At 36.1% G+C, this 27,710-nt stretch overlaps 1 protein-coding gene across 1 annotated transcript; it reads right to left on the minus strand.

Moving 5' to 3' along the window:
• Positions 1-958: 958 nt before the first annotated feature.
• LOC131859520 (uncharacterized) lies at positions 959-23,235 on the minus strand. Its single transcript, XM_059213385.1, has 6 exons — positions 23,001-23,235; positions 4,208-4,531; positions 3,780-3,964; positions 1,972-2,113; positions 1,318-1,884; positions 959-1,227 (listed from the first exon to the last, which is right to left on the minus strand). Exons 1-6 carry the CDS (start codon positions 23,233-23,235, stop codon positions 959-961), a joined length of 1,722 nt encoding a protein of 573 aa, XP_059069368.1.
• Positions 23,236-27,710: the final 4,475 nt, after the last annotated feature.

Raw genomic sequence — 27,710 nt, forward strand, 5'->3', positions numbered from 1 at the left:
GTCTATGTTTCCACATATTTGTATGCATATTTAATAGTGTACAACTATAACATATTTAAACAATTTGACCTATGATCAAATGTTGATCTTCAATGTGTTCACCTATGTCACTAAATCTTATGGTGTTTTTCCTGTGACTATATATTAACTTATCCAATCTTCCTTGACTGAAAACAACAAGGTTTATCCATAGAGCAACATAAATGACTATATTTACACTGTCATGATGTCATGTCTTTATTGTTCCTCATTGTTACTCTTCAGAGTGATTTCAATAGCTTAGGCAGTCACCTTCTCTAGGTAGAGGTTTGTCATCAATTATCAAGCTTGTTTATAATTGAACATGGGAAGGTTTACATGGGCTGCCATCTTGTGTAAACCATGCACCTTACTGTCACCATTTTACTATCTTCTTTATAGATCATTGTTACATTTAGGGTAATCATGTTAATCTATTATTGTGTCTATACCTTGGGCTTATGGTCTTGGCTTACTTGGATTGTTACTTATCTAATCTTGACACCACTGTCACAAATGAATTAGCTTTTTTTCTAACTAGATATTGTTATACTATCAAACCATCAATTGTCATCATGCTAGAAAGATCTTCTTTCTTATTGTGAACATTTTGTATTTTGATGGTCTTCATGGCTATCACTTTTCTAATATTGTCTCTTCTTTTGATGAATTCATCAAAGATCTTGTGCCATTTTTTTTTAGGTCTCTCCTTAATGCATGAATTTCTCACCATTGTACCTTATGGTAGTGAAACATTCACTCCTCTCTAATTATCTTCTTGGGATTTTGTGCCTTAGAGTTGTGATAAGGATGCTTCTTCTATGTAAGATGATAGGTCATGCTTCATTGCCATGGTAATCCAAAACTATAATCTTCTTGTTTATCATAGGCCTACCATTGATTATTGTTATGAGGCTGCAATGATTTTTATGGTTGTATTCTAAGTATTATAGACATTTTGGGTTGGAATACTCACAATGACATTTGGTGTTGTTGTAGAAATTACATCGGAAATAGCCTTAGTTTTGGATGGGCCAGCAATGAATGAAGTACTGTTTAATGTTGACAACTTAAGGAAATCAATTTTCCTTTTCATCTTTGCATTTAAGGCTTCCATTTCAACTCTCTTCAACTCTTTTGCAAGAGTTTCATTTTCTATTCTAGTTGTTTCCAGCTCATTGTAAATTTGGGATAACTTTCGACTTAGATCTGGAATAGTTGAAGATTTTTTATTATCTATCTTAACACTAGATATCTTCTATTTTCCTTTATCCATATCTAATTTAAGAATCTAAATACCTGGCTGACTAAGATCTACTAACTTCTGGTTATCCATATTACTCTTAGTCTTTTCCTTTGTGATATTTTTAGATTTCTTATCTAAAATCTCTCTTAAAATAGGGCCGTCAACACTAGGCTTATCCTTTTCCTGAGCCAAGGCTTTGAGTGTTGCTAATATTTGTATCAAACCATCTCTCTCTATCATAGCTCTAGTAACTTCGGATTCCTTTTCCTTTTCTCTTTTACTTCTCAAATCTATTTTTTCTTGGAGTTCTCTTCCCAATGTGTCTATGTCTCCAAAAAATTCTTTTGGATCTCGTATAGTTATCTCAGATCCGAAAGTATCATCTAAATCAATCAAGTTCACATTATCTTGTTCTCGTATTGACTCATAACCACGAGAAAAATTTGTTGTGAGACCTAGAGGAGGAGGTACATCAATACAATTTTCACTTTGGTGACTTCTACTTCTACTCTGACCTCTTGTCTCTTCTGAATACTGAACTTGAGTACATTCTTTTCTATGTGGTTGCATTTCTTCTTTAACAGGTGTATCAAATAAGGAATTGAAAAATCCTAAACTATCTAATTCAGAAATTTTAGAAGATTATACATGAACATTAGGAACATGATTTGACTCTAACTTACTTACATTCTTGTGCTTAGACTTACATGATGAGGGAGAAACACTTGTATCTACATTTTTTCTTGTTCCCTGTCTCTGTGGAGCTCCATGAAGCTCTTCCAACTTTTCTTCAGGATGCAGCCTCATGTAACCTATGGTGTTCTTCGCTTTACTCATAGTAGCAAAATCCTTCAAAGATTTGTTAGAATTATTAAAAAATATATGCACTGGCATAGAAATCTCAGAGTCACTGCCCAAATTTCTCTGGGATATCAAATAATATATTGCTTGATAATATTTGGAAAAAATTTGTGAACCTTGTTCACAAACTGGAATATCTTTCTCACGAAAACATAAAACACCTTTTTCACAAGAAAACATGAACCAAAAACACAAAGCCGCGGGCTCAACCGTAAAATCAAAAAGATACTATGAAAACCTCTACTATATTATAAATAAAACCCTTCTAACCAGAGACTCTTTAAAGTTTATATTGCCAGCAGAGTCGCCATTTTTTGTTGATGCCCAAAAATGGGTTTACACTAACACAGGCCAAAGACCAAGCTATTTTCTTCTAAATATCTATGGAAAACCACTTCCAACTATTAATATTCTTCAAAATTGGACAAAAAATAATAAGGATACAAGACCCTTCTGCACTTTAGGCTCTGCAAAACAAGGGACATTGATCCCCATGCCAATTTGTGATTTCTATGCCACAATCACAAATTATACATGAAACAATACAGATAATCTCATATAAAGATTCAACAGAAAGGGATAATGCTTAGGAATTGCAAATTCCTCAGTGATCATCAACCAATTTGAAGCATAAGATAATTAAAACACATGACAACATACATGTAAATGAAAATATTCTGAAATTCAATAGGTTATAGCAAATAAGTGGTGATTTTGAACATAAAATCAACACCAAGGTAGTTGCTTAGCTATGATCAGTGCCTTACTCTATTGGGTACATGAATTCATAATGCATAAAATTCATTCCAGTAGAATTTATCTAATAACATATAAACCTCAAATAATATTGCCTTGCAATACATCATTTTTGCAACCCCAACCTAGAACTACTTATCAAAATCCCTACAAATATCCCTACCACTCTGCAATTCTACTCAAGCATTTAATTAGCCCCTTAGACCAAAGCATGAACACAAAATGCATACACCACAACAGTGCAATGAAAGATAAAATATTTGATAATATGCATTCAAAACATGATAGAACAATACACTAGAGAGAAATGGGGTTGAATTATATTTCTATTCAATAATTCAACTGTCTCTGTAAGGATACAATTCATACATAAATCCTTCAAAAACCTACAGAATTATAGACATAAGACTCTTTCTATTTTTCTCTGCAAAATGAACTTTTACAACTTTTGTTTCACCTAAACTTTGCTATTAGAAATAAAAATTTGGAACACTCAAGGGACCAAAAATCTGAACCCTGTCTCATAGCCCTAAATTCCCTTTTATAAAAAAACATGGGAGAAAACAAGCTTCAGGATAGAGGAGACACCTATCATCTCAAAATAATTGCATACAACTACATTCTCTTACACAAATATTCATCCTTGATTTCTCTTATGCAGGCTCAAAGTCTGCGGCCACTTTTTCTAAGACTCATGATGAATTTTACCACCATTTCGGTTATACAAGTTCAAAAATATATGCCACTAAAATACAAAAATGGTTATGCAAACTATTTACAACCTTTATTCATCATTCAGATACACACTATTCCAAATGCTCTATTCTTCATCGGATGGCCAATAAAAACTCATGACTTCATCATCTTTTTCCTTATATGAAATATATTTAATGGCTACCTTGTTTGCCTCTCTTTCAAAAGTTCCAAAAAATGATCCAGTGGAAATTATTTTATCCATGCTATCCTCCAGCATATCCATGTTTATCCTTTCACATATTAGCTCTACCTGGGTACTGATGACTCTTTCTGCCTCTTCTTTCCAAGATTGTAAAGGCTTGAATGCCCCTTCTTCATCTTCAATATCTGGAAAAAGAGTTTGTTTCAATTCACTGAAACTTTTCATAAATTCCCTTACCTTTCTTTCTATATTCTTTGGTAAAGCTTCCTACATTGATTTTACCAACAAAAATGGTGGTTGGAGTGCATGTGGTCTCTTGACATGATACTCAAAGGCCATGGACATTATTTTGAGCTCATTTTCTCTTTGCAACCATTTTGTAAACATAAGAATTGCCACTTCTTTATCGTCATCAAGTTTTTTAATACCATTGAATAACAAAGAATATAAGGCATGGACACTATTGAGCCTACTAAAAACATTCTCATTCAAATGAGTTAGCACTGAGCTAACTATATCCTTTTGTTGCCCGATTGATTGATCTTTTGATTCTTTTAGCTTATTTTCTAATTTAACAATCTTTTCTAAAAGCTGAGACTGATTTGGTTTAGTTGATCTTGTAGCTTCAAGCTCATCATCATCATCATATGGGACCAATGATATACCAGGGATACCAGCACTTGTATTAGGCTGAACTGCTTCTCCTCCCTGGACCATAGGTGATGTCCTAGATGTTGATGGCTCAGATGGATCTATAAATGTAAGAAAGGAAACCTTTATTTGTCCCTGCTGAAAGAGTTGCACTCTTGTTTGCAACTCCACACACCTTTTTTGAGATGTATTGTAATCATTGAAAATATTATCAAACTTTCTTATCAGCTCTACCTTTTCCAAAGCTTATCTTCTTGCAGTCTCATGTGCCAAATAAGAAACATCAACATTTAACTTTGTAGCCTCTACACTTGGTGTGTCAGATGCTCTTTTTATAATAAGGCTTCCCCTCAAATTAAGGTTCAAGTCACTGAGGTTGGGATTTCTATGTCCTTCTAGTGCCCATATTTCCAAGGTTATATAATCATCCACAAAATCTGATCCTTTTAATGCCAACCTTGCTTCTTCTTCTGAATTGAAATGTTTGTTGGTATTTTGGTATGGTTTTGTCATTGATGTCAACACCTACTAAACCTTATCAACTCTGCAACTTTGGAGAATCAGCAACATTCACTGGAAAGCAAATGACTTATGCACAGTCATTGGTATATGGTACACCGATAGGATATAATGATCACCGACACTTGGAATGGCATGGAAAATACTCGGTTATGTCAAAGACATCATTTAGATACTATCTTAGAGATTTGTTTATTAACATATTCATATTTGCATATTTGTTCTTACCGACAAATAGGTCCAGGTTATACACCGGCAGGATTATCTTTTCCAAATCAGCATGACATGCTATGGAGATGATTTATTATTCTTGTAAATGCACCAAGCCAACATGTTGAATCAGTTATTGCATCGGATATTGTTTTATTTGTAACTTTATTTTATTGTAATATCTTGTAGAGATGACCTACTAAAATTGGTCTTAGGTTATGATATAAATGTAAGATCTTATTTGTAAGTGTAGACATCTAAAAATGGTCAACGCTTGCGGAGTCATACTTTAACATTTGCGCATTGCCTTATTTTAGAGTTTTTGCGTCACATTAACATTTCTCCTATGCTGTGCACTTGGTCTTTATCTTTTGCGAGCATCGAGTCCTTCTTCTGCATTCTTCATTTGTCTCGCTTTCGAATTTGGTCTTGTCGATAACAATCTTCAGTCATGATTTTGGTCGATCTTATCCCACTGCATCAATGTGCATGCTCATTTAGCATATTCCGACATCATCAATTTGATTTCATTTTGGACATCGTCAATCCTAATCGATGATAGCATTAGGGTTTTGTCCTCTGGTCAATCTTGTCATTTTGTGATCAATTTGTCATCAATCTTGTCATTTTGTGATTGATTTGTCATCGATCGTTGTCATTTCAATCTTGTCATCTTGCGATCGATTTGTCATTGATCGTTGTTATTTTCAATCTTGTCATTTTGTGATCGATTTGTCATCGATCATTGTCATTTTCAATCTTGTCATTTTGCGATCGATTTGTCATCAATCGCTGTCATTTTCAATCTTGTCGTTTTGCAATCGATTTGTCATCGATCGTTGTCATTTTCAATGTTTTCATTTTGCCAAATCGATTGTCGTCTTTCTCAATCATGTCAATTTGGAGAAAGTAGTCATCATTCCTCATCAATTGATGCATTTATCAATCAAATCGTTTGTCAGCATTGGTCCTATTGTTAATCAGAATCATGATCGAATCGACATCAATTATCTTTTGTCAAGACCTAATTGTTGTCCTTGCATTTCTAATTCTCCCTCTAGGTTAAATAATTCATTTGTTTATCCTAAGTCTTCTTATCACAATTAAATATTTATTTAATTGGCTAACTAATTCTTCTCTCTTTTTGTAAATTAATTAATGAATGAAAAATTATTAATTAATTTACCTAATTTTCTAATTTACTAATTTCTCCTAATTCCTAATTTTCTAACTTCTCCTATTTCTCCTAATTTCATGGGAATGACGTGTCAATTTTGTCATAATTTGTCAATCAATCAATTTTGACATAGCAATTTGTCATAATTTGTCATAATTATCAATCAATCAATTTCACATAGAAAGTGTCAATTTGTCATAATTTGTCATATTTGTCATTCTTGATTTGAAATTTCCTTTCAAATCTGTTCATGCTAATCTTGTCTTTTCTCCAATTTATCTATAAATTGGATGAATTTCTTCAATCCCAGTTGATCACATTATCAAATTAATCACTTTTTTGAATCGATCCCTGAATCAATCATGCTTCTAGTATTCTTGCGCTATTGTCTTGTCAATCTTGCTTTCACATCATGCTTATGCACTTGAAGGTGAGATCCACAAAATAAAGCAATTTGAAGAAGAAAGAAGGACAATGGAGAATCATGGAGGAGACATCCGCATTTGTGATGGTTTGCGTTTGAATTGAATGTTTTATTTTCATATCTCTATTGAATGTTTGTAGGTTTTGTTATCATTGCAATCTGGTTTTCGTGATTGAGCTAGTCTAATTTGCTACTTGATTTGATGACTTCCAAATTCCTATCTACATTTCTTGGTGAACCCGACGTGAATCAACCATCTAACCATGTTTTGAGTGCCTTTTGAGCTGATTTACAGGTGAAAAACCCAAGAAATAGGGCAACTCAGGGCTTTCTGAGAACTTCTGCGCCTATGTCAAAGAGATATGTGCCTATGTCAAGGGATCTACACCTATATCAAGGCATTTTGTGCCTGTATCAGAGGGATCTGCACTTGTGTCAATGCATTCTATGCCTATGTCAATGCATTCTGAGCCTGTGTCAAGACATTCTGTGCCTGTGTAAGGCCAAAAACAAAGGTAAAAATCAGTGTTTTTACTTGCAAGTTACTTTGTTTTGCATTTTGTTCTGGTATTCTAGTTTTCTTTGGTACTGATTCTCTGTGCAGCACCTTGGCATTATGTGTGACAAAGACTAAGAATGAAACTACTTACAAATTTTATGCACGTTCGCTAAGTCAAAGACCAAACAAATCAAACTTCTAACTTAGTGATTTTGCAGGTTGCCTTATATTCCAACCAAACTTTATGTTTGTGATTCATAATTAGGCACCTAGTATGTTTGCTAAGTAGGATGGAATGAACATGTCTTCACTTTTCTTGTCAAGTTTGACATTGGAGTAGGAGAGTATGCTCTCATCCTTCTTAGGGTGATCAGAAATCCAGATCATCAATACCATTCTCATGTTTTGGATTGTTTGTTACCTTTAGAGGGCCTGTCTTCCCAACCATTTGCTTTCTTTTGCAAGCAAGTGACAATAGTGAGAAGGGAACGACCCAAAGTGAGCATAGCCAGAGTACCTTGGCATTCTAACTCACTATAAATAAATACTTGCTGGGTGAAAGCTTTGAAGGAAGGGTTACGTGGGAATTGTAGTTACTTGGGAAGTGATGACCCTTGGACTCTTTCTCATATCAGCATCTAAGTAGAGCCTCACGGTCTAAATCATGCTTGCGCGACTACATTTGTTTGGTATCTTGGTAGGCCTATGTCTCAATCACGCTTGTGTGACACCAAGGAGTAACGCTTAACAAAAATCCTTATTAAACACCTTATATTTAGAGGCCAAAAATCCTTCTAGTTGCTTGAGAAGGAGGAGTTCGGATACTTGGAAGAGATACTAAGTTCGCCATGGGGAGATTTCCATGGGGACTAATGCTTGGCTGCCCTAAGAAGTGAGTGTTGTGGAGGGGAGCCCGTGGGGTCAAGCATCTATGTATTCTCCTTGAATCTCATAATGAGTCTACCTCTCAAGTACCTACTGTCCTTACCTACCATAAGAAATGTGTGAAGGAGCATGATTGTCTTGAGTCTAAGTTAAAATATCTTGTCTTCTTTGCTTGTCAAAAGTTGAGTTGTGTCTCATTTCAAAAACAAGAAAAATTAATTCAAAACAAGGTTAAACACAAGAGTATTTCATTCAACAAAGTTCAAAACACCTTCAAACATGGTTGTCAAACATTTTTCAAAATCTTGTCTCAACATTCATCTCACTTAGGTTTAGGTTCATCCTAGGTTTACATTTTGCAAATTCATTGTCAATTACCAAGGTTAAGTTTCACCTAGGTCATACTCATTTGCATGTGTCCTCTTGCATTAGAGAAATACCATTTCATAATTCAACCTTAGGTTTTGCCTTAGGTTGACATTGTCATACATTTGCATTTGCATCCTTGTCCTCATAACATTTAGTCACATTTGCATACCCTAGGTCTCTTCATTAAGCTTAGGTCGTTATCATATCATATTAGGGTCGTTGGCATTGTAATTGTCCCTTTGCATATAGTGTCAAAACTAGGTTTTGTCATACTTGAGTAATCCAAATCTTTGAATAAATCCTAAGTCATTGTTAAGAAGTCTAGACCTTATCAAACCTTTGTCTTTTTGTCATCACTGTCATTTGGTCAAACCTAGCTTAGTATCCAAGCATATAGGGGAGACATTGTCATTTTGTCCTTTTGTCACTTGGTCCTTTTGTCCTTTGAGGTCTAGACATCATTTCAATTTCCTAAGGGTCTCATTTTTAGAATTGCATTCATGAGTTTGTTAAAATATTGAAAAACAACAAAAATGTTAAGTTGCATTGTCATCCTTTTAGGTTGCATTTGTCAATCCCATTAGTTGCATTTCATAGTGACATGTTTGTTGAAATGAGGTCTCAACCTTCTTACAAAGCCATGTCATCACAATTGAGAAATCAATCATGTCAATCCAATCTCTACATGTCTCAAAACTTGGATCAAACTTTTTATGATGAAACAAGTCTCCAAATACAAAAGCTAGAGGAGAAACTAGCTCAAGAAACGGAGATATTGGAACAAAGAGTGAAAAACATTGAGAAGAATACATCAAAAATGTCCAAAATGTTTCAAAAATTTCTAGGTCGAAATCCAAAGATTGAGTCAATTGATGTAAGATCTCTTCTTGAACAATCAGACATACTAGCTCTCCTCTCACAAATAGAGATGATGAAACAATTTCAAGAAAAGAGACAACAACATTATGTGCCAACACAACAAGAACAAGAAGGTGTTTACTATCAATGACATTTTCAACCATCACAACCAATGGTTCAACCAGTTGTTCAACATTTCCAATAGACAACCAATTGTCCAACATATTCAACCAACACAACCAATGGTCCAATTTCAACAATATGTCCAACCAATGGTGGAATATCAACAAGTTCAATCAACATATCAATGTCAACAACCACAACCAAACATTCAAAAACAAACCTTGCAACATGCACCAAGCCAAGTTTCAAACATGTCGGAACAATTGAACCAAGTCCAATATCAAAACATGACATCAAACCAAAAACACGTTCAAATTCCAGATACAACCATGTCAAAACCTCGAAAGAAAGGTGGCTTTATTGCAATGCTCTTTAGGAAATTACCAAGCAAGTTCTTTGAGGAAGATCAAGATAATACACTTATGTCTAGCAATGCCTCATCCCCCCGCAAACAAATTGACTCCCCAGTGGCATCTATCCCTACACCTTTAGAAGTTTCACAAGAACCTTCTAAATTGTCCTCATCAAACAATACACCCAAGGATGCAATTATCCAAGGGCTATCCATAATTGATTGCCATGATAATCCAATTCATGATGCACATCCTTGTCATGTTTCAGAAATACAAGACCCAATGCAACCATGCACTTTATTGCCATTACCTATTTTAGAGGACCCCATCCAAAGTCCCTCTTCCTCATGTTCAAGCATTGATTCCTTGCCAGAATCCATCACAAATGTTCAAAGTGCATTTCCTTCATGCCAAAGCATTAATCCCTTACCAGAATTCCCCATGCATATCCAAAGTCCAACCTCATGTCAAGAGGATAGTTTAGAGCATGAAGAAACGTGTCTTGAAATAGATCAAGATCAAGATCCTGAAACCTTATCAGCCCATCCAATTGTTGACCAGGATCCCATTTCCCCAGACACTCGCAATGATTCCATTATTCCTGTCCATTCTATCCAAGAACACAATGTCCTTTCAAATCCTATTGACATTCCACTTCCTAAGAAAGATCAAGATATCCCTTCCATCCTTTCCGATGATCCCATTAAAAGTCAAGAGAAAAGCACCTTTAAAGAGGATTCCAATGATCTTACTCCTTGTCAAGATCAAATTATTCCTTTAAATCCTCAACAAGATCCTTTTGTTCCTCCATCTCCTTGTCTTAATGCTTCATATACACTCCAAGATCGCATTTCTGTTGATGATCCCATTATTTCTCCCATTCCATCTCTTGAAGAGCCTATCATTGAACCATGTCCACTACACAATCCTAGTCCCCCTCACAATCCTAGTCCCCCTCATGATTCTAACGTGTCAGTGCAAGATGTTCATGAACCCTCAACATGCATAATGGGTTCTTCCACTTTGGTGCAATCCGATCCACTTCAAGATTTCATTATTTCTCTCATATCATATCCACCTCATAAGGGACTCGCATCTTCTTCCCAAATAAAAGAGTATCCTACAAGTCAAGATATTCATAAAGGCAAAGGAGTAGACCTTCACAAGAAAGAACCCCTCCATAGCAAAGAAGATCTTAAGGGTCATGTCTATGCAACTCACTCTCAAGATGTTGGTATCCCTCCATCAAAATCAAAACATACACTTACCCCATCATACCTTCCATCCATCTTAGGTCCTTATATCCCTTCATCCTTTATGCAAGGTTAGAAAAGGCACACATCCTTGAGTAAATTTAATCAATCCAAAAGAAGTCCATTTCATTCATATCCATCCATCCATTCCTTTCCCCCTCCAAGCAATTTGGATGCCAAGTATAAAAGGCATAAGTCTAGAAATCCACATGTATTCAAGGATCAACATGTCCAATATAATCAACATGTCAAAACAAAGAACAATATGATCTATAAAGAAAAAGAAATATCCAAAAGGCCACAAAGGCCCATTGCTCAAAAACAAAAGTCAAAATATATATGGGTTCCTAAATCCCTTGTGCAAGCAATGCACTACAAGGAATGACAAAAGCATGAAAAATCAAAAACCATGTGGATCCCTAAGCAGCTCCTTGAAGCACAAAAGCCTAAAGAAATATCTAACTTAGCATCCAAAGTTGCTATTCCTCCATCCAACCCTCTCAAATTTGTTCCTCCATCACCTTCTTCATCCATTTTGGGCCCTCATGTCCCAAAATCCCAAGCTATTCCTTCATCAAAATCTCCATATCCAAAACCCACTCTTCCTCCATCAGTCCATCACCCCTCAAGGTGTGTGCCAATGTTGATCTTGCCTTCATTTCCATCCACTGAAGCCCAATTATTCCAATACCCTATCCATTATCCAATGCATATTTTCCATCCTTCGATTCCTTTGATCCAATCCTTTGCATAAATCCTTGCCTTAGTTTCATCTCATTTTCCATGTCCTTATCCTACCAACGTCTTTGAGCATGCTTTTAAAGGTCATGGTCCTTTTTTTCTCAAGGCTACCATCCAAACAAAAAGATGCTTGAGTCCTTCTTCCATCCCCTATCATGTGTCCATCTTCTCTTGAAAAAGTCAAAATACAAAAAAAAAAGTGAAAAAAAAAGACAAAAGAAAAAAAGTAAAGCAAAAATAATTCGTCCACTGGTGAAAACTTGGCAAAAAGGCGCCTTGGGCAAGTACCATGATGAAAACCTAGAAAATAGGAATCATGCGTAATCTATGAACTTCTTGCGTGTCATATTTGGGGGTAGGTTTTATCCTGTCATATCCTATTACCCTTCATTATCCTGTCATATCCTATTACCCTTCATTATCCTATCATATCCTATTGCCCTTCATTATCCTATCATACCATGTCATTACCCTTCATATCCTATTGTCCCTCATGTCCAGTTTCCCTTTCCACCTTTGATCTTGACAAGGCTAAGGATCTTCATGAGCATCATGCATCTTATTTGCAGCTTTTAGTCTATCATAGCTTTTGGTATTTATCCATTTTCTTATTATAACCTTTCATCCACATTCCTTAGCTTATTGCAACTTTCTGCCACTATCCCTTAGCCTACCCTGACCTTTAGTCCATGTCCCTTATCCATTCTTGGTCTTTCTTATCCTATCCATATCTTATCACTATCCATACACTCTTTTTCATTCCCTGATCTTGATCTGACATAAGGACGCAAAATTTAAACATGGTTTCAAAAACCTCTTGACATATCCCTCATGCCATGTCACTGCTTTACATTGTCATATCCAGTCTCTTGTCCCATCACACAATAGCCCTTGAAAATTGCATCCATATTATCTCCATGATAAAAGGCCTTTGTCTTCCCTCTATCCACCATCATTTCAGAAAGCCTATTTATCCACCTGTCATATTCCTTACCTTGCTAGACACTAGGGGCAAAATCATAACAAATTGAAAAATGTCTTGAAAAAAATCATAAAAATTGAAATAATGAACTGAAAAAAATCATAAAAATGGAAAAATGTCCTGAAAAAAATCATAAAAATCAAATAATGTCCTGAAAAAATCCCTAAAAAATCAAATAATGTCTTGAAAAAATCCAAAAAAATCAAATAATGTCCTGAAAAAAATCCCTAAAAATAAAAAACTGTCCTGAAAAAACTCCCTAAAAAGTCAAATAAAGTCCTGAAAAAAACAAAACAAAAAATAACTCCTTTGTGCATAGACAGATCGTTGAGCATACATCCAACAACAATCAATCACACACTGCGCTTTATTGAAATCACGCATTCACAGATGAACTTTTTCAATCAAACCAGACATTCAAACTGATCACAATTGTCTTCTCAATCGAACATCAACATCAATATCATTTGAATTTGTCACTACTATCATGGGTCTTATACAGGGTGTGGTATACTCAAAACCAGACTGTGTCCTATCTTAGACGAGGTATTGCATGTCCTGAAACCAGACAACATGATCATCCTATCAACACTTTCAACTTTTGACAATGAAGATCAAGATGTTTGTTTGACTTGTTGGAATTAGCGAGTCTTATCATTTATTGATTTATCTTTGATCATGTTCCTATGTTGCTCGATGATGTCACTGAGTGATTTAGAGTAACTAGGATGGTTCATGGTCCCTTTTCTTATTTTTTGTTGTTGTGTTTGCTATTTGTGGAATGTTTGTTACAAACTGGGGCAACTATATCATTGGGTGTCTGTGATAAGTATGTTCGCTTTGTGAATGCCGCACATACCTTGACCCTTGATGTATGCACCCTAGGATGCTTCACTCATTCCTTGTGTGTGATGTGTCTGTTTGCAATAAGGGTTGCATTTCAGCTCTGGCCTTCAATGCCATGAAGCTATGCATCCATTTTGCTACATTAAATAAAGGTTCTCACCTACAAAGTGCATTAGTGAAAGCAAGTTTTTCTTCATCTCTAACTGTCCTCTGTCTCATTTCTTCTTACTAACATTTCTTCTATCAGTTTAGGTAGTCAGTTCGGTCTAGTTCTCCGATCTCCAAAAACATAAGCTGCATCCTACATTCATTGATTAGTATATTTGCATTATAACATTAGCTGCATCCTGCATCCATTGGTTAGTGCATTTGCATTATATCAAGCATTTTATCCATTTCATATTATAAACGCATCGAAAACACATAAAAATGTATCCATACATATTCCACAATAAATAGTGCATAAGACATCCATGCATGGAAAGTAAACACATCACCCATAACACATTGCATCCCATCATATCACTGCATATCATATCATATATCACAATAATATCTGAGTACAAAATTGGACTGTCTGTCCTAAGTATGGCCCGCAGGCTGACTACATAAATGTCACACTACATATGTCTCTATCATAAGGAGTACATGCCTCTGTCACTGGGTGCTCCCTCTATCCTCCTCATCCCTACCATGTCTCATAGATGATGTCCCTCCTACCCTAGGTCCTGGCTATGGTGGTCTCATAGGTCCACTCACCCCCATGCTGCTCATTGACCTCTGAGAGTGTGGCCTGCTCTCTATCCTTGATCGTGCACGATATGACGCTGCCCTTTACTCTGGTGGAACTGCACTCTCATATAGTTTCCTCCAATGGCATATCTCCTCTTTGGTCTCTACCAGCATCTGTGCCATCTCATGTGCACTGGCATCCCTAATCGACCCAATATACTCAGTCACTCTCTGCTCTTCTTGCTGTGCCTAGGCTATCGTTGTATCTCGCACCGCTATAAGTCTGGCTATCTCTACTCTAAACTGATCATGCTCTATCCTCAAGATAGCATTCTTTCTCTCTAATGTCGCAATGTGATCATGCTGACTCGCTATGGTAGCCCTGCATATCTCCATCTCCTCTATCCTAGCTGTCTCTAGCTCTATGGGTATATCCTGCAATGACTCTTGATCGCTTGAATCTGGCTCATAATCTTCATCCTCATCATCTCCATCCTCATCATCCCCCTCATCCTCTCCATCCTCATCCTCATCTCTATCCTCATCATCTCCCTCCTCCTCTCTAGCGAGTGGGAAGTCCTCCTGTCTCCTAGGTACCGGAATATCAGGATCTATCAATGGCACTGGCCGTCGTCATGCAAACCATCGCTCATACTCCTCTATCATCCCAGAATCCACCACATCTGGTCTCCAATCCCACTATCTCTATTGTAGCTATGTGAAGTTAGCATATGCTATGTGTGGCTGAATCATCCTTCCCCACTGACTCGTCTCTTTGTGAGATTGGGCAAAGTGTGCAGTCCCTCTAGGTATATCCTGCCTCTCTCCAAACTGTCATCTGACTCTCTCTAGTAGGTACATCTCAATCACTCTCTGGCAATTCACTGGTTGCCCAATCAGGTATCTCTCCTATCTACAATATAGTAGCTCATCACTATCATCTGACCATCCAGGGCAATCAAGATATGGCCTCCATGTGAACTTTCTCAATCTGTCTAGCTCATGACGCCAATACAATATGTATCTGAAAGGACCCTATCTCAGTGCTCCCCCATAGCAGTACACGTATGGTCAGTGTGGTAATACCTATCTCTCTACAATCAGTCAACATATGGCTATGTGCTCAAATGCCCATACCTGTAACAGTGTGACTCCACAACTCAAAGTCTGCACTCCCTGATATGCTATCTGATGCAACTGAAAATATAGCATCGCAAGCATAGATGGTCCCCATGCATACACAGTCCCCTCTATCACCATCCACTCTAGCACTCTTCCCCATCCAATAGGGAATCCATGTCCTCATCTGTCCCCTACTAATAGGCATGCTATAACCACTACTATCACTACATATCGCCGATCATACTCTGATGCCATGGTCTCCCAGCCAATCTCCCTCTCTATGATATCAAGGTCATCTGCGTCACACTCAAATAATCTGCACAAAGCATCTCTCCCTGTTGTTGGGTCATACTCTATCATCTCTCCATGGATCGGAATGCAGAGGATACGCCATACATCCTCTAGTGTCACTATCGCCTCTCCAGTCGCTAGATGGAAAGAGGAAGTCTTTGAATGCCATCATTCTGCCAATGCGGTCAATAGTCCTATGTTTGCCCTAATCTTGGGCATGAATGTGATATAGTATAATCCAAGTCCTGCTAATGTATCTTTGTCCATGCTCCTGAGTCTATGTCGTAACATGAAGCAGTCAGGTCGGTTCTCCCACGTGATCAATGGATATTGTCGACTCTGCATCACAATTGGGGCACACTTTGTTAGTTTTAGGGTTTTGCTCCTATGGGTTGCATTTCCTCATTTCATCCACAAATCTAGGTGTTCTTTATCTATTTTGACCTATCCTACCCTTATCCCCCTTTTCGGGATCATTCGTATGCTGTTTTTGGTCAAATTAGGGTTCCCAGTGCACAACTGCGCTTGTGTACCCTATTCTGCACCTATGTACCCTACACAAGCACAAGACATCCCACACAAGTGCAGGATACACCCACATAGGTCCATATGTCATTCTTTTTGTTCCCTGTGGGCCCCACAATGTCCCGCAAGCAAGTCAAATTCATGAAATTGACAATATGGGTTTTTGAGATACATACCGCTACTCTCGTGTCGTCCGGTCATCTGTAGGTACGTACACATTTGCCAAGGTGATATGCCATTGGAATGTTCGCCATCTCTCTGCAAGCATCCTTTTCTAGATTAACAAATCCTCCACTTTGGCTAGTGCAAATGAGCTCTTTTCACTCTCTTTGTCTCATTTATAGATCTTTGTCAGTGCATAGATGGACATGCACTATCTCCATCTTATGTTGGTCGTGGTCTTTTGTGCCTTCAATTGCTTGTCCTTTGTGTATTTGATCTCCGATTTTTAGTCTGTTTGCTCCTATCATTTTCTATCATTCTTATCGATCAATTGGCCTCTTTTCTGGATGTTTCTGGCCAATTCCTCGAGGGGGCATGCATGTGTCATTGTCAGTGTCTGGGGCATTTTCATTATCATTCTTTGAAACAACGCTTAGAATTGCATTGTCTCAAAGAGGGGCAAAATGTAGACGTCTAAAAATGGTCAACGCTTGCAGAGTCATACTTTAACATTGGCGCATTGCCTTATTTTAGGGTTTTTGCATCACATTAACATTTCTCCTATGTTGTGCACTTGGTCTTTATCATTTGTGAGCATCGAGTCCTTCTTCTGCATTCTTCATTTGTCTCGCTTTCAAATTTGGTCTTGTCGATAACAATCTTCAGTCATGATTTTGGTCGATCTTATCCTATTGCATCAATGTGCATGCTCATTTAGCATATTTTGACATTGTCAATTCGATTTCATTTTGGACATCATTAATCCTAATTGATGATAGCATTAGGGTTTTGTCCTCTGGTCAATCTTGTCATTTTGCGATCAATTTGTCATCAATCTTGTCATTTTGCGATCGATTTGTCATCAATCTTGTCATTTTGCGATCGATTTGTCATCGATCGTTGTCATTTTCAATCTTGTCGTCTTGCAATCGATTTGTCATCGATCGTTGTTATTTTCAATCTTGTCATTTTGCGATCGATTTGTCATCGATCGTTGTTATTTTCAATCTTGTCATTTTTTGATCGATTTGTTATCGATCGTTGTCATTTTCAATCTTGTCATTTTGCGATCGATTTGTCATCGATCGTTGTCATTTTCAATCTTGTCATTTTGTGATCGATTTGTCATCGATCGTTGTCATTTTCAATCTTGTCATTTTGCCAAATCGATTGTTGTCTTTTTGAATCATGTCAATTTGGAGCAAGTAGTCATCATTCCTTGTCAATTGACGCATTTATCAATCAAATCATTTGTCAGCATTGGTCATGTTGTTAATCAGAATCATGATCGAATCGACATCAATTATCTTTTGTCAAGACCTAATTGTCATCCTTGCATTTCTAATTCTCCCTCTAGGTTAAATAATTTATTTATTTATCCTAAGACTTCTTGTCACAATTAAATATTTATTTAATTGGCTAACTAATTCTTCTCTCTTTTTGTAAATTAATTAATGAATGAAAAATTATTAATTAATTTACCTAATTTTCTAATTTACTAATTTCTCCTAATTCCTAATTTTTTAATTTCTCCTATTTCTCCTAATTTCATGGGAATGACATGTCAATTTTGTCATAATTTGTCAATCAATCAATTTTGACATAGCAATTTGTCATAATTTGTCATAATTATCAATCAATCAATTTTGCATAGAAAGTGTCAATTTGTCATAATTTGTCATATTTGTCATTCTTGATTTGAAATTTCCTTTCAAGTCTCTTCATGCTAATCTTGTCTTTTCTCCAATTTATCTATAAATTGGATGAATTTCTTCAATCCCAATTGATCACATTATCGAATTAATCACCTTTTCGAATCGATCCCCGAATCAATCACGCTTCTAGTATTCTTAAGCTACTGTCTTGTCAATCTTGCTTTCACATCATGCTTATGCACTTGAAGGTGAGATCCACAAAACAAAGCAATTTGAAGGAGAAAGAAGGACAGTGGAGAATCATGGAGGAGACATCCGCATTTGTGATGGTTTGCGTTTGAATTGAATGTTTTATTTCCATATCTCTATTGAATGTTTGTAGGTTTTGTTATCATTGCAATCTAGTTTTTGTGATTGAGCTAGTCTAATTTGCTACTTGCTTTGATGAATTCCGAATTCCTATCTACAGTAAGATCGGGGATAGAATGCGAAAAATAATTGTGTGAAGGTATATGCAAAAATAAGCAGAGCGATACACACAGACATCATTTGAAGGTGAAGCAAGGTTTTTGTGAAAGCATATCAGAACTACACTGGCACTGAATCCAGCATATGAAGATGCTATTTTGAGTAGTACATCCTTATTGGATTTAACCATCCAATTATAGTTAGTGTGACTCCTATTTTGAGTTTGAGCAATGAGCTCTAGGCGCTTGGCCTTTCTGCATGTGCAGACCCCATTTGTATACACTTACTATCTGCAGTAGTATTATTTGATTGTGGGTAAGGTTTTCCACCATGGTTTTTCCCCTTATAGGGTTTCCACATACAAATTTTGGTGTTATGTGTTGTTGATGACTTTGTATTTTTGTTTCATGCATTAATCTTTACCGGTATTGCAATTATCTGATAAAACTGTCCACCGGTATAAAAGACTGGTTCACCGGTATTAAGCAGTAAGTTGGTTAAGTTGTTTTTGATTTAAATTTATTTGACAACTAATTCATCCCCCCTCTTAGTTGTCTTCGGGACCTAACAATTGGTATCAGAGCCAAGTTCTCTTTTGTAGAAGTTTAATAGCTTGAGGAGATCCAATGTCTACTAACTATTTCAGGAAGGACAACCCTAAACTTGATGGAACCAACTATGGCATATGGAAGATCAGAATGGAGACACATTTAAATTGCATTAGAAAGGACATCTGGGAAGTTACAAAGAATGGCTATACTGCTCCTACTCCTGGTCAGCTTAATCCACCTAACTTGGGAAAAAATGAAGAAAATGATTGCAAAGCAAGAGAAGCACTTTTGAGCACATTAATAGATCAACAAATAATGGGATTATCAGATAGATCAACTGCTAAAGCTATTTGGGATCATTTGGAAATACTGAATGAAGGAGATTCCATAGTCAGAATTGCAAAACTTGAAAGCTTCCGGGTTAGGTATGAAAATCTAAAAATGGAAGAAGATGAAAGGATTTCTGCTTTTATGGAAAGAGTTAATGAAATTGTTTTGGGTATTAAATGTTGTGGAGGAACCTTAAGTGAAGATGAAATTGTTTCAAAAGTTTTAAGAGGATTTCCACTGGCATATAAAATGAAATTCACTGCTATAAATGAGTTAAGAACAATGCCTAATACATTAGTAACTAGAGATACATTGATTGGAAAACTTTCAGCCTTTGAAATTGAGGAATTTGGTCTTGTTGCTACCATAAAGATAAATTTAGCCTTTAAAGCATCAACATCATCTGCATCATCATTTGACAAATCTGATTGGAAAGCCTTTTATGCAAGAGAACATGAGGAAAGCAGGAGAGAAAATGAAGAACTTGAAGCACTATTTGCAAGGAAAATGCCTAAAGGTCCACTTGGAAACAAGTATAAAGGAGTTATGACAAGAGGAAGATTGACAAATGAAGAGGTATGTCCTATTTCTCAAATTGAACCATCATTAGTTAATGAGGCATGTGAAGATAAATATCGAACTAAAGCTATGGAAGAAGAATTAGAACAAATTGAGAAGAATAACACTTGGACATTAGTTCCCCGGCCTAAAGATAAAAATATAATTGGAACCAAATGGGTATTCAGAAATAAACTTAATGAATATGGTAAGGTTATCATAAATAAAACAAGACTAGTGTGTAAGGGATATTCTCAGAAAGAAGGAATTGATTATAATGAGACCTTTGCACTGGTAGCCAGAATTTAGGCAGTTAGATTATTTTTGGCTTTTGCAGCACATAAGAACTACAAAGTATATCAAATGGATATTAAATGTGCATTTCTAAATGGAGATCGTGAAGAAGAAATTTACATTGAACAACTTGATGGATTTTCTTTGACAGATAACAAAGATATGGTTTGCAGGTTAAGGAAAGCTTTGTATGGATTGAAGCAAGCTCCAAGAGCTTGGTATGCAAGATTGGATAAGTATCTTTTAAAAATTGTTTTTTCTAAAGGTAATGCTGACAGCAACTTATACTATAAAGTGACTAATAATGACATCTTGGCTATAGAAGTTTTTGCTGATGATATAATCTTTGGAGGAGAAGATGGATTATGTAAAGACTTTTCTATTGAAATGCAGCAAGAATTTGAAATGTCTATGATTAGTAAAATAAGATTCTTTTTAGGATTGCAGATTTCACAGACTGACAAAGGTATATTCTTGAGTCAATCCAAATACTTAAAAGAGTTACTAAAGAAGATGGAGAACTCTAAACCAGTAAGCACACCTATGACTACAAGTGACAAACTATCACTAAGGGATGAATCTACACCTGTTAATCCAACTAGGTACAAATCTATGATAGGAGGTTTACTATATCTAACGCAAATCAGACCTGATATCATGAATGCAGTATGTATTGTTTCAAGATTTCAGAGTAATCCTAAACAAAATCATGAATCAACAGTAAAAAGGATTTTATGGTACTTACAAGGCACTACAAATCTTGGATTATGGTATCCTAGAGATGAAAACATTGAATTATGTGCATACACATATGCAAATTGGGTAGGAGATGCGGATGATAGAAAAAGCACCACTGGTGGAGCATTTTTCTTGGAAGCAGACTAGTTTCTTGGTTGAGTAAGAAACAAAGTTATACATCCTTATCAACAGCAGAATCATAATATGTTGCAGCAACAACTAACTGTACATAGGTACTATGGCTTAAACAAATTTTGAAAGACATAAAGGTAAAATGCAAGGAACCTATAACTATCTATCATGATAACACTGCAACAATTGATATATCTAAGAATACAGTACTACATTCTAAAACCAAACATGTTTCCATCAAAACTGAATTTTCTAAGGGAAAATGTTGAAGCAAAAGAAATAAAACTAGTTTATGTGAATAATAAAGAGTAGATTGTAGATATTTTCACTAAACCTCTGCCTAAAGAGACTTTTGAATATCTTAGAGATCAGCTTGGGGTCATACCCCGACTGGTAGATACTTAGAGAGTTGATGGTTGTCATCAACCGACAGAATTAACAGAGAAATCTTTTACTCCGACTTTGATGAGGAAGCTACTTCTCAGGGGGAGTAGTTGGTATACTAAATTGGTTGGTATTTTGTATATGAACTTGGTTTTGTAAGTAAATTTGGCATTTGATGTCAAAGGGGGAGAGATTGGTATGGAAAAACACAAGGAAACACATGACACTCTCAGGGGGAGAGATTGTTACTTTGGGAGAGATTACTTATATTTTGGTAATATTGGTATCTTGGTATTTGGCATTTTTGTTTTGGCACTTTGATGGTTTTTCCATCTTGTGTTGCCATCAATACCAAAGGGGGAGATTGTTGGTATTTTGGTATGGTTTTGTAATTGATGTCAACACCTACTAAACCTTATCAACTCTAGCACTTTGGAGAATCAACAACATTCACTAGCAAGCAAATGACTTATGCACAGTCACCAGTATATGGTACACCGGCAAGATATAATGATCACCATAACTTGGAATGACATGAAAAATACTTGGTTATGATGAAAACATCATTGAGACACTTTGTCTTGGAGATTTGTTTATTGGCATATTCATATTTGCATATTTGTTGTTACCGGCAAATAGGTCCAGGTTATACACTGACAGGATTATCTTTTCTAGATCAGCACGACACGCTATGGAGATGATTTATTATTGTTGTAAATGCACCAAGCTGACATGTTGAATTGGTTATTACATCTGATATTTTTTTATTTGTAAACTAATTTTATTGTAATATCTTGTAGAGCCAACCTACTAAAATTGGTCTTAGGTTATGATATAAATGTAAGATCTTATTTGTAAGATCGAGCGTGGAATGCGAAAAAGAATTGTGTGAAGGTATATGCGAAAATAAGCAGAGCGATACACGCAGACATCATTTGAAGGTGAAGAAAGGCTTTTGTGAAAGTATATCAGAACTACACCAGTACTGAATCCAGCATATGAAGATGCTATTTTGAGTAGTAAATCCTTATTGGATTTAACCATCCAATTGTAGTTAGTGTGACTCCTATTTTGAGTTTGAGCAGTGAGCTCTAGGCACTTGGCCTTTTTGCATGTGCAAACCCCATTTGTATACACTTACTATCTGTAGTAGTATCATCTGATTCTGGGTAAGGTTTCCCTCCGTGGTTTTTCTCCTTATAGGGTTTCCATGTACAAATTTTGGTGTTATTTGTTGTGGATGACTTTGTCTTTTTGTTTCATGCATTAATCTTTACCGATATTGACTAGTTCACTGGTATTAAGCAGTAAGTTGGTTAAGTTGTTTTTTATTTAAATTTATTTGACAACTGATTCACCCCCCCCTCTCAGTTGTCTCTGGGACCTAACAATGTTGACCCTTTGACATCCTAATTGTATCAAAAGCCACTGCATCTGCTATGTCCCATTTTGGTAAAATCAGGACTCCAGCCTCACGTATAATCTTCTTGCGTTCATTAGCAATAATTTTCTCAAATTCTTCCATCATCTCATTCTTTACTTCTTCTTGGTTCTCTTGATCCAATCTATCTAGCCTTTGGGCCTTTTTCTCAGTAATTCTTCCTTTGTACTCTTCAATGTTCATCTTCCATACTAGTTATAGAAAGGTTGTGCTCCTCATAAAAGTATTATCTTCAAGGAACCTATCACATGCCTCCTTTCTTGCATCCTTAAAATCTTTACCCTGGATATCCAAAGGAGTGAGATCCAACTCCTAACTAGGGGGCAAAGGAGGAACATTGAGTTGCATTTCTACATTTGTTTCTATGAACATATCTTCCTCCACTTGTTCTTCATCTTTCCTTACAAATGAAAAGGGTGCAAGTGATGGTGAAGGACTTCTGTCTAAGTCTTCAAGATCAATGATCTTGATTCCTTGAAAAGGCTTGATTTGTATTTTTGGGGAAGGCTATGTACTTATTATCTTTTTACCCTTTTTCCTTACTAACCTTCCACTATGATTACTACTCTCCTCTTCATCACTTGTTTCTTCTCTTTCTCTTTTCTAAGAAGATTCATAAGTAGGTCTCCTTCCTACCATGCCACCTGCTCTCTGAGGTAAAGGAGGTTGCAAGCCTAATTGTTGTCAACCATGAAGTTTTTCAAGTTTAGCTATCTTCTCCTTTAAAATCAACTTTAATTCATCAAAAATTTTCCTAACAAAGTCGACCTTGGCACAAAATGGGGTAAAATCCTTGAATGGGTCATGTTTTGGATTGCAGCCCATAACTTTCTGAAGACTATCCACTTTTCTTTCCTCCATTCCTGAGTCATGAAATCAAATTCATTTCTAATTATATCTTAAGGAAATTTATGCTCATGAGGCAATAAACTTCCTTTATTCTTGTTTCTCAAATGTTGTAGAACCCCTCAAGATCATTGTGTCTAGCTATACTCACCCCTAAGATATGGAGCAAAGAATTTATCAAAATGTTCATATCCTTCCTTCAAAATTACAAAATAAGGGAAGATAGTGTAATCTGAGAAAATTTTTCCTTTACCCCTTCCTTTTAAATCCTTGTCATGAATGAATTCTATTTGCCACATTACATCAGCAAATCCCATTCTCAAAGGAACATTGAAAGGCAGTACATGTAGCTGTCCGAAGAAACCGTAGATTCTGATAATAGTACTTACAGGATAAGGGATAAAATCCTTTCAACTATGCTCAATCATGACAAGTGGTAACCTCTCTTTGGGTTTTACAAAATCATGTAATTCTTTAAGAATTCTTGGTGGGTGTACTATCAACCTTTGCCTCAACTTAGAAGCAAAATTATTATCAAAACTTACAAAGTTGGCCTCCTGTCTATACCAAGACATTTGTTCTTCAAAGTTGCACTGGAATCTCTTGGTTATCAATTGTCCTTTTGAGGTTTAGGGTTCCCTCAAAGTAATTTGCATTCCTAAACATGAACATATACATGAGTAAGGAATACCAAAAGAATTTAGCACAAGCCACTTCATTCTTAATATCCTGTAACCCCTCATGAATCTTTTCTTCAAGGTAAGGGGAAAAGTTGAAAACCACTGTATAATTTGGAAGCTAAATTTGCATGGTCATGTACATAAAATCAAGAGGCATCACTGTAATTTTAAAACACAATATTTTGACATAGAGAGAAGAAGGTAGCTTGAAAGTAGGGAGCAAAAGAACCAATTGGGAATGGCTCCTCTGAGCTAGGGCTAATATGACATGTTGTACTCCCTATTGTAGCCAAATGCATTGGAAGGAAATTATTTCTAATAAATTCTCTCATCTTATAGTATCCTATTTTTTGCTCATTCAAATCTTCTCGTACCAAGCTTGCAAATGGTTCATACAGGTCAAAAACCTCCTGGAATTATTCTGTTTTGATAGTCAATAAAATCTCTCTTTCATTTCCCCTAATAACCCTCAAGACTGGGTCATATCTATTTGTAATAACTTTTAGTAGGTCAACATCCATGAAGACACCTGGCACTACTAACTTACCCAAATCATACTGCTAGGGATTAGATAAATAGGAATACAATTTTCTCTGTCCATACCATAGTTTTAATATATCTAGTCTAGTTATTGGTACACTAACATCTGGCAAGCAAAATGCTTTATTAGTTAACCCTTCCCCTAGGGTTTTTCCACTCACAAATTTCTACCCCTATTGTCTATCATTTGTCGAGGGCTTCAATTCATCCAAGAAATCATCATAGAGATTTCTTTTTATGTAATCAATTTGTCCTGAATGTTTTCATGAGGAAGCCATCTTTTGAAGCTAGGGTTTTCTACTATAACTTCAAATTAAGGAAGAAAAGACTAGGGCTAACTTGAGATTTAAATTACAATAGTAATTTAAATAAATTTCACTCTTAACCCTAGAACAATTGAAATTCTTTTCTTACAATTTCATACACAATTTATAACATCAATTCATTTCAAGAAAAGATGAAGGAGCTTAGACAAACTTACTATTTTGATTACGCTAGAGGGATAGCAATTGGGTATTGCAAGGAGTCGTTTCAACCTTCTTCAGCAGCAGGAATATCTTTTGGATCGCTATGAAATAATTTATGAATGAAGAACATCTTTTAAAAGTGCTTTTATTACTGCCTAGAATGAAACACAAATGTCTCATCTGCCATTACTACTCATGCAAGCAAAACAATGGCTCTTAACTTGCATTTGAAAAGTTTAAAACCTGACCATCGATCATCCTCCACATTGGCAAATCTTATGGACCAAACCATTCAATTTGATAGTTACTATCCAATGTGGCAAGCAGGTCCATCCTTGGCATGATATGGCACATCTAACTTATCACCTTTTTCACCACCTTTAGTGACCCCACCATCAACTTTCCCTAGCTCACCTTGGACACGTGGCATCATCTCGTGATGCCATGGTCCATAATAACCTCGTATCTTTTGATTGCGGGACCACGAAAACCATCATATCTTCTCTTTGTTTACCTTCTACCTGCACTGGTCACTTAACAAAGGCCACTAACTCCCGATCATTTCATAGACCGCAATTAAAACATTGCCGCTTGATATAAGCACATGCAAAAATATTTATTTCTAGTAACTCAGGTTTTAACTGTTGGGAACTGGTAACATCAAACATTTTGAAAATTCAAACTGTTGGCTCACCTTTCTCCTCCAAGCATATGTGGCAACATCTCATGATGCCTCGGTATTTATCATCCTTGTACTTTTGACCACAGGGAAGCACAGACCATCAGATCTATCCTATCTTTATCAACTGGCTAAAATATTTAGGAATTTCAGACTTAGGAAAATTATAGACAGAAGCACAAATATTTAAAAGGAGATCGACTATAGGGAAAATTTAATGCGACTTAGGAAAATCATTTCATAGACTGGTCTATTGCAATTTAGCACTTAGGAAATAAAATGGCCCCGCCAATAGAATACAACCCTCATCCTTAAGTGGGAAAAAAGTAATGAAAAAACATAAAAGGCCCAAATATTTTCTTTTATACCAAGACTTAACAAGAAATCACAACCCCTAGAACCCTAAACCCTGAAACCTTGACAAAGGGCTTAATAAAACCAGAATGACCAAAATTTTGCAACACATAATTTTAGGTCCTATCATGACCAGTACCTATTCAAGAGAAACATAGAGTCAAATAAAACACCTAATGAGAAATAGTATCATATGATCAGCGGTAGGATTCAATACTAAACACATAAGACTTGCTTAAAGTGCTTAAACTAAGCAGGCATCCACAATTTCATCACACTTTCTCAAATAAATGTTGGAGTGTTTAAGACATAATTTAATTCATTCACTTGGAATAAAACCCATCAAAATACACACATTCCCCATTGGAGAAGACAAGTTAAATTTCTAGTAACACTCCAACTCATACAACATAACACAAGAAGTAGGAGCAAGAAAATGAATGTTCCTTATTAATTTTTAGAATAAGAATGTTACATTCATGATAAACTATTTTGCTCACTGGATTTACAAAAGATTGACTGTCATTAAATTGCTCTCACGTTTTCCTAGTACATACTAATCAAAAATTTTGGGATCCTTCTTACATGGCCTTGATTTTCCTTTTATAGAGCAAGGGAGCAAACAAGCTTCAGGCCAGTAAGACACATGTCAAAAGACTATTGCCTACAAGCTAGAATATGCCCTAAGGCATATTTACATTGCATAATTTAAAATTATTGGATATTAAATGCGAGCGACAGCCTTGATAGCTTTTGGAGGCTGGATCGACAAGCTTGATGTTGACAAATGCAGGGGTGCTCCTCTACAAGTTCTCTATCAGGGTCAACTGTACTTGGGCACTGAATCTATCAAGTACTTCGGGGTTGATGACTAGAAAATGAGTGCTCTAATCACCCCATCCCAAGTAGGAAAGCTATCCAAAACATAAGATGCACAAAAATAGAAGTGACTCTGACTAGTCCTCTTCTTCAGGTTTCTCTTCTTCTATGGTACAATATCTTTTGTGTAGAGAATTGAACTCATTTGCAGACCAAAAAAAAATTTTCAAACCCTAAAGCTTACCTATCACCTCTTTGGTCCTATGTGCTGGT

Source organism: Cryptomeria japonica, chromosome 2, assembly GCF_030272615.1.
Source record: "Cryptomeria japonica chromosome 2, Sugi_1.0, whole genome shotgun sequence".
In the NCBI taxonomy this organism is placed as follows: Eukaryota; Viridiplantae; Streptophyta; class Pinopsida; order Cupressales; family Cupressaceae; genus Cryptomeria; species Cryptomeria japonica.

Excerpts from the sequence above, each read along its gene's own strand:
- LOC131859520 (XM_059213385.1), bottom strand. The coding sequence starts at position 23,235 with ATGAACATTGAAGAGTACAAAGGAAGAATTACTGAGAAAAAGGCCCAA. Across the intron at positions 4,532-23,000 it reads GATGTCAAAGGGTCAACATT|ATCCATCTGAGCCATCAACA; the intron begins GTTAGGTCCCAG and ends TTACATTTATAG. Across the intron at positions 3,965-4,207 it reads ATATTCTTTGTTATTCAATG|ATATTGAAGATGAAGAAGGG; the intron begins GTATTAAAAAAC and ends CTCTTTTTCCAG.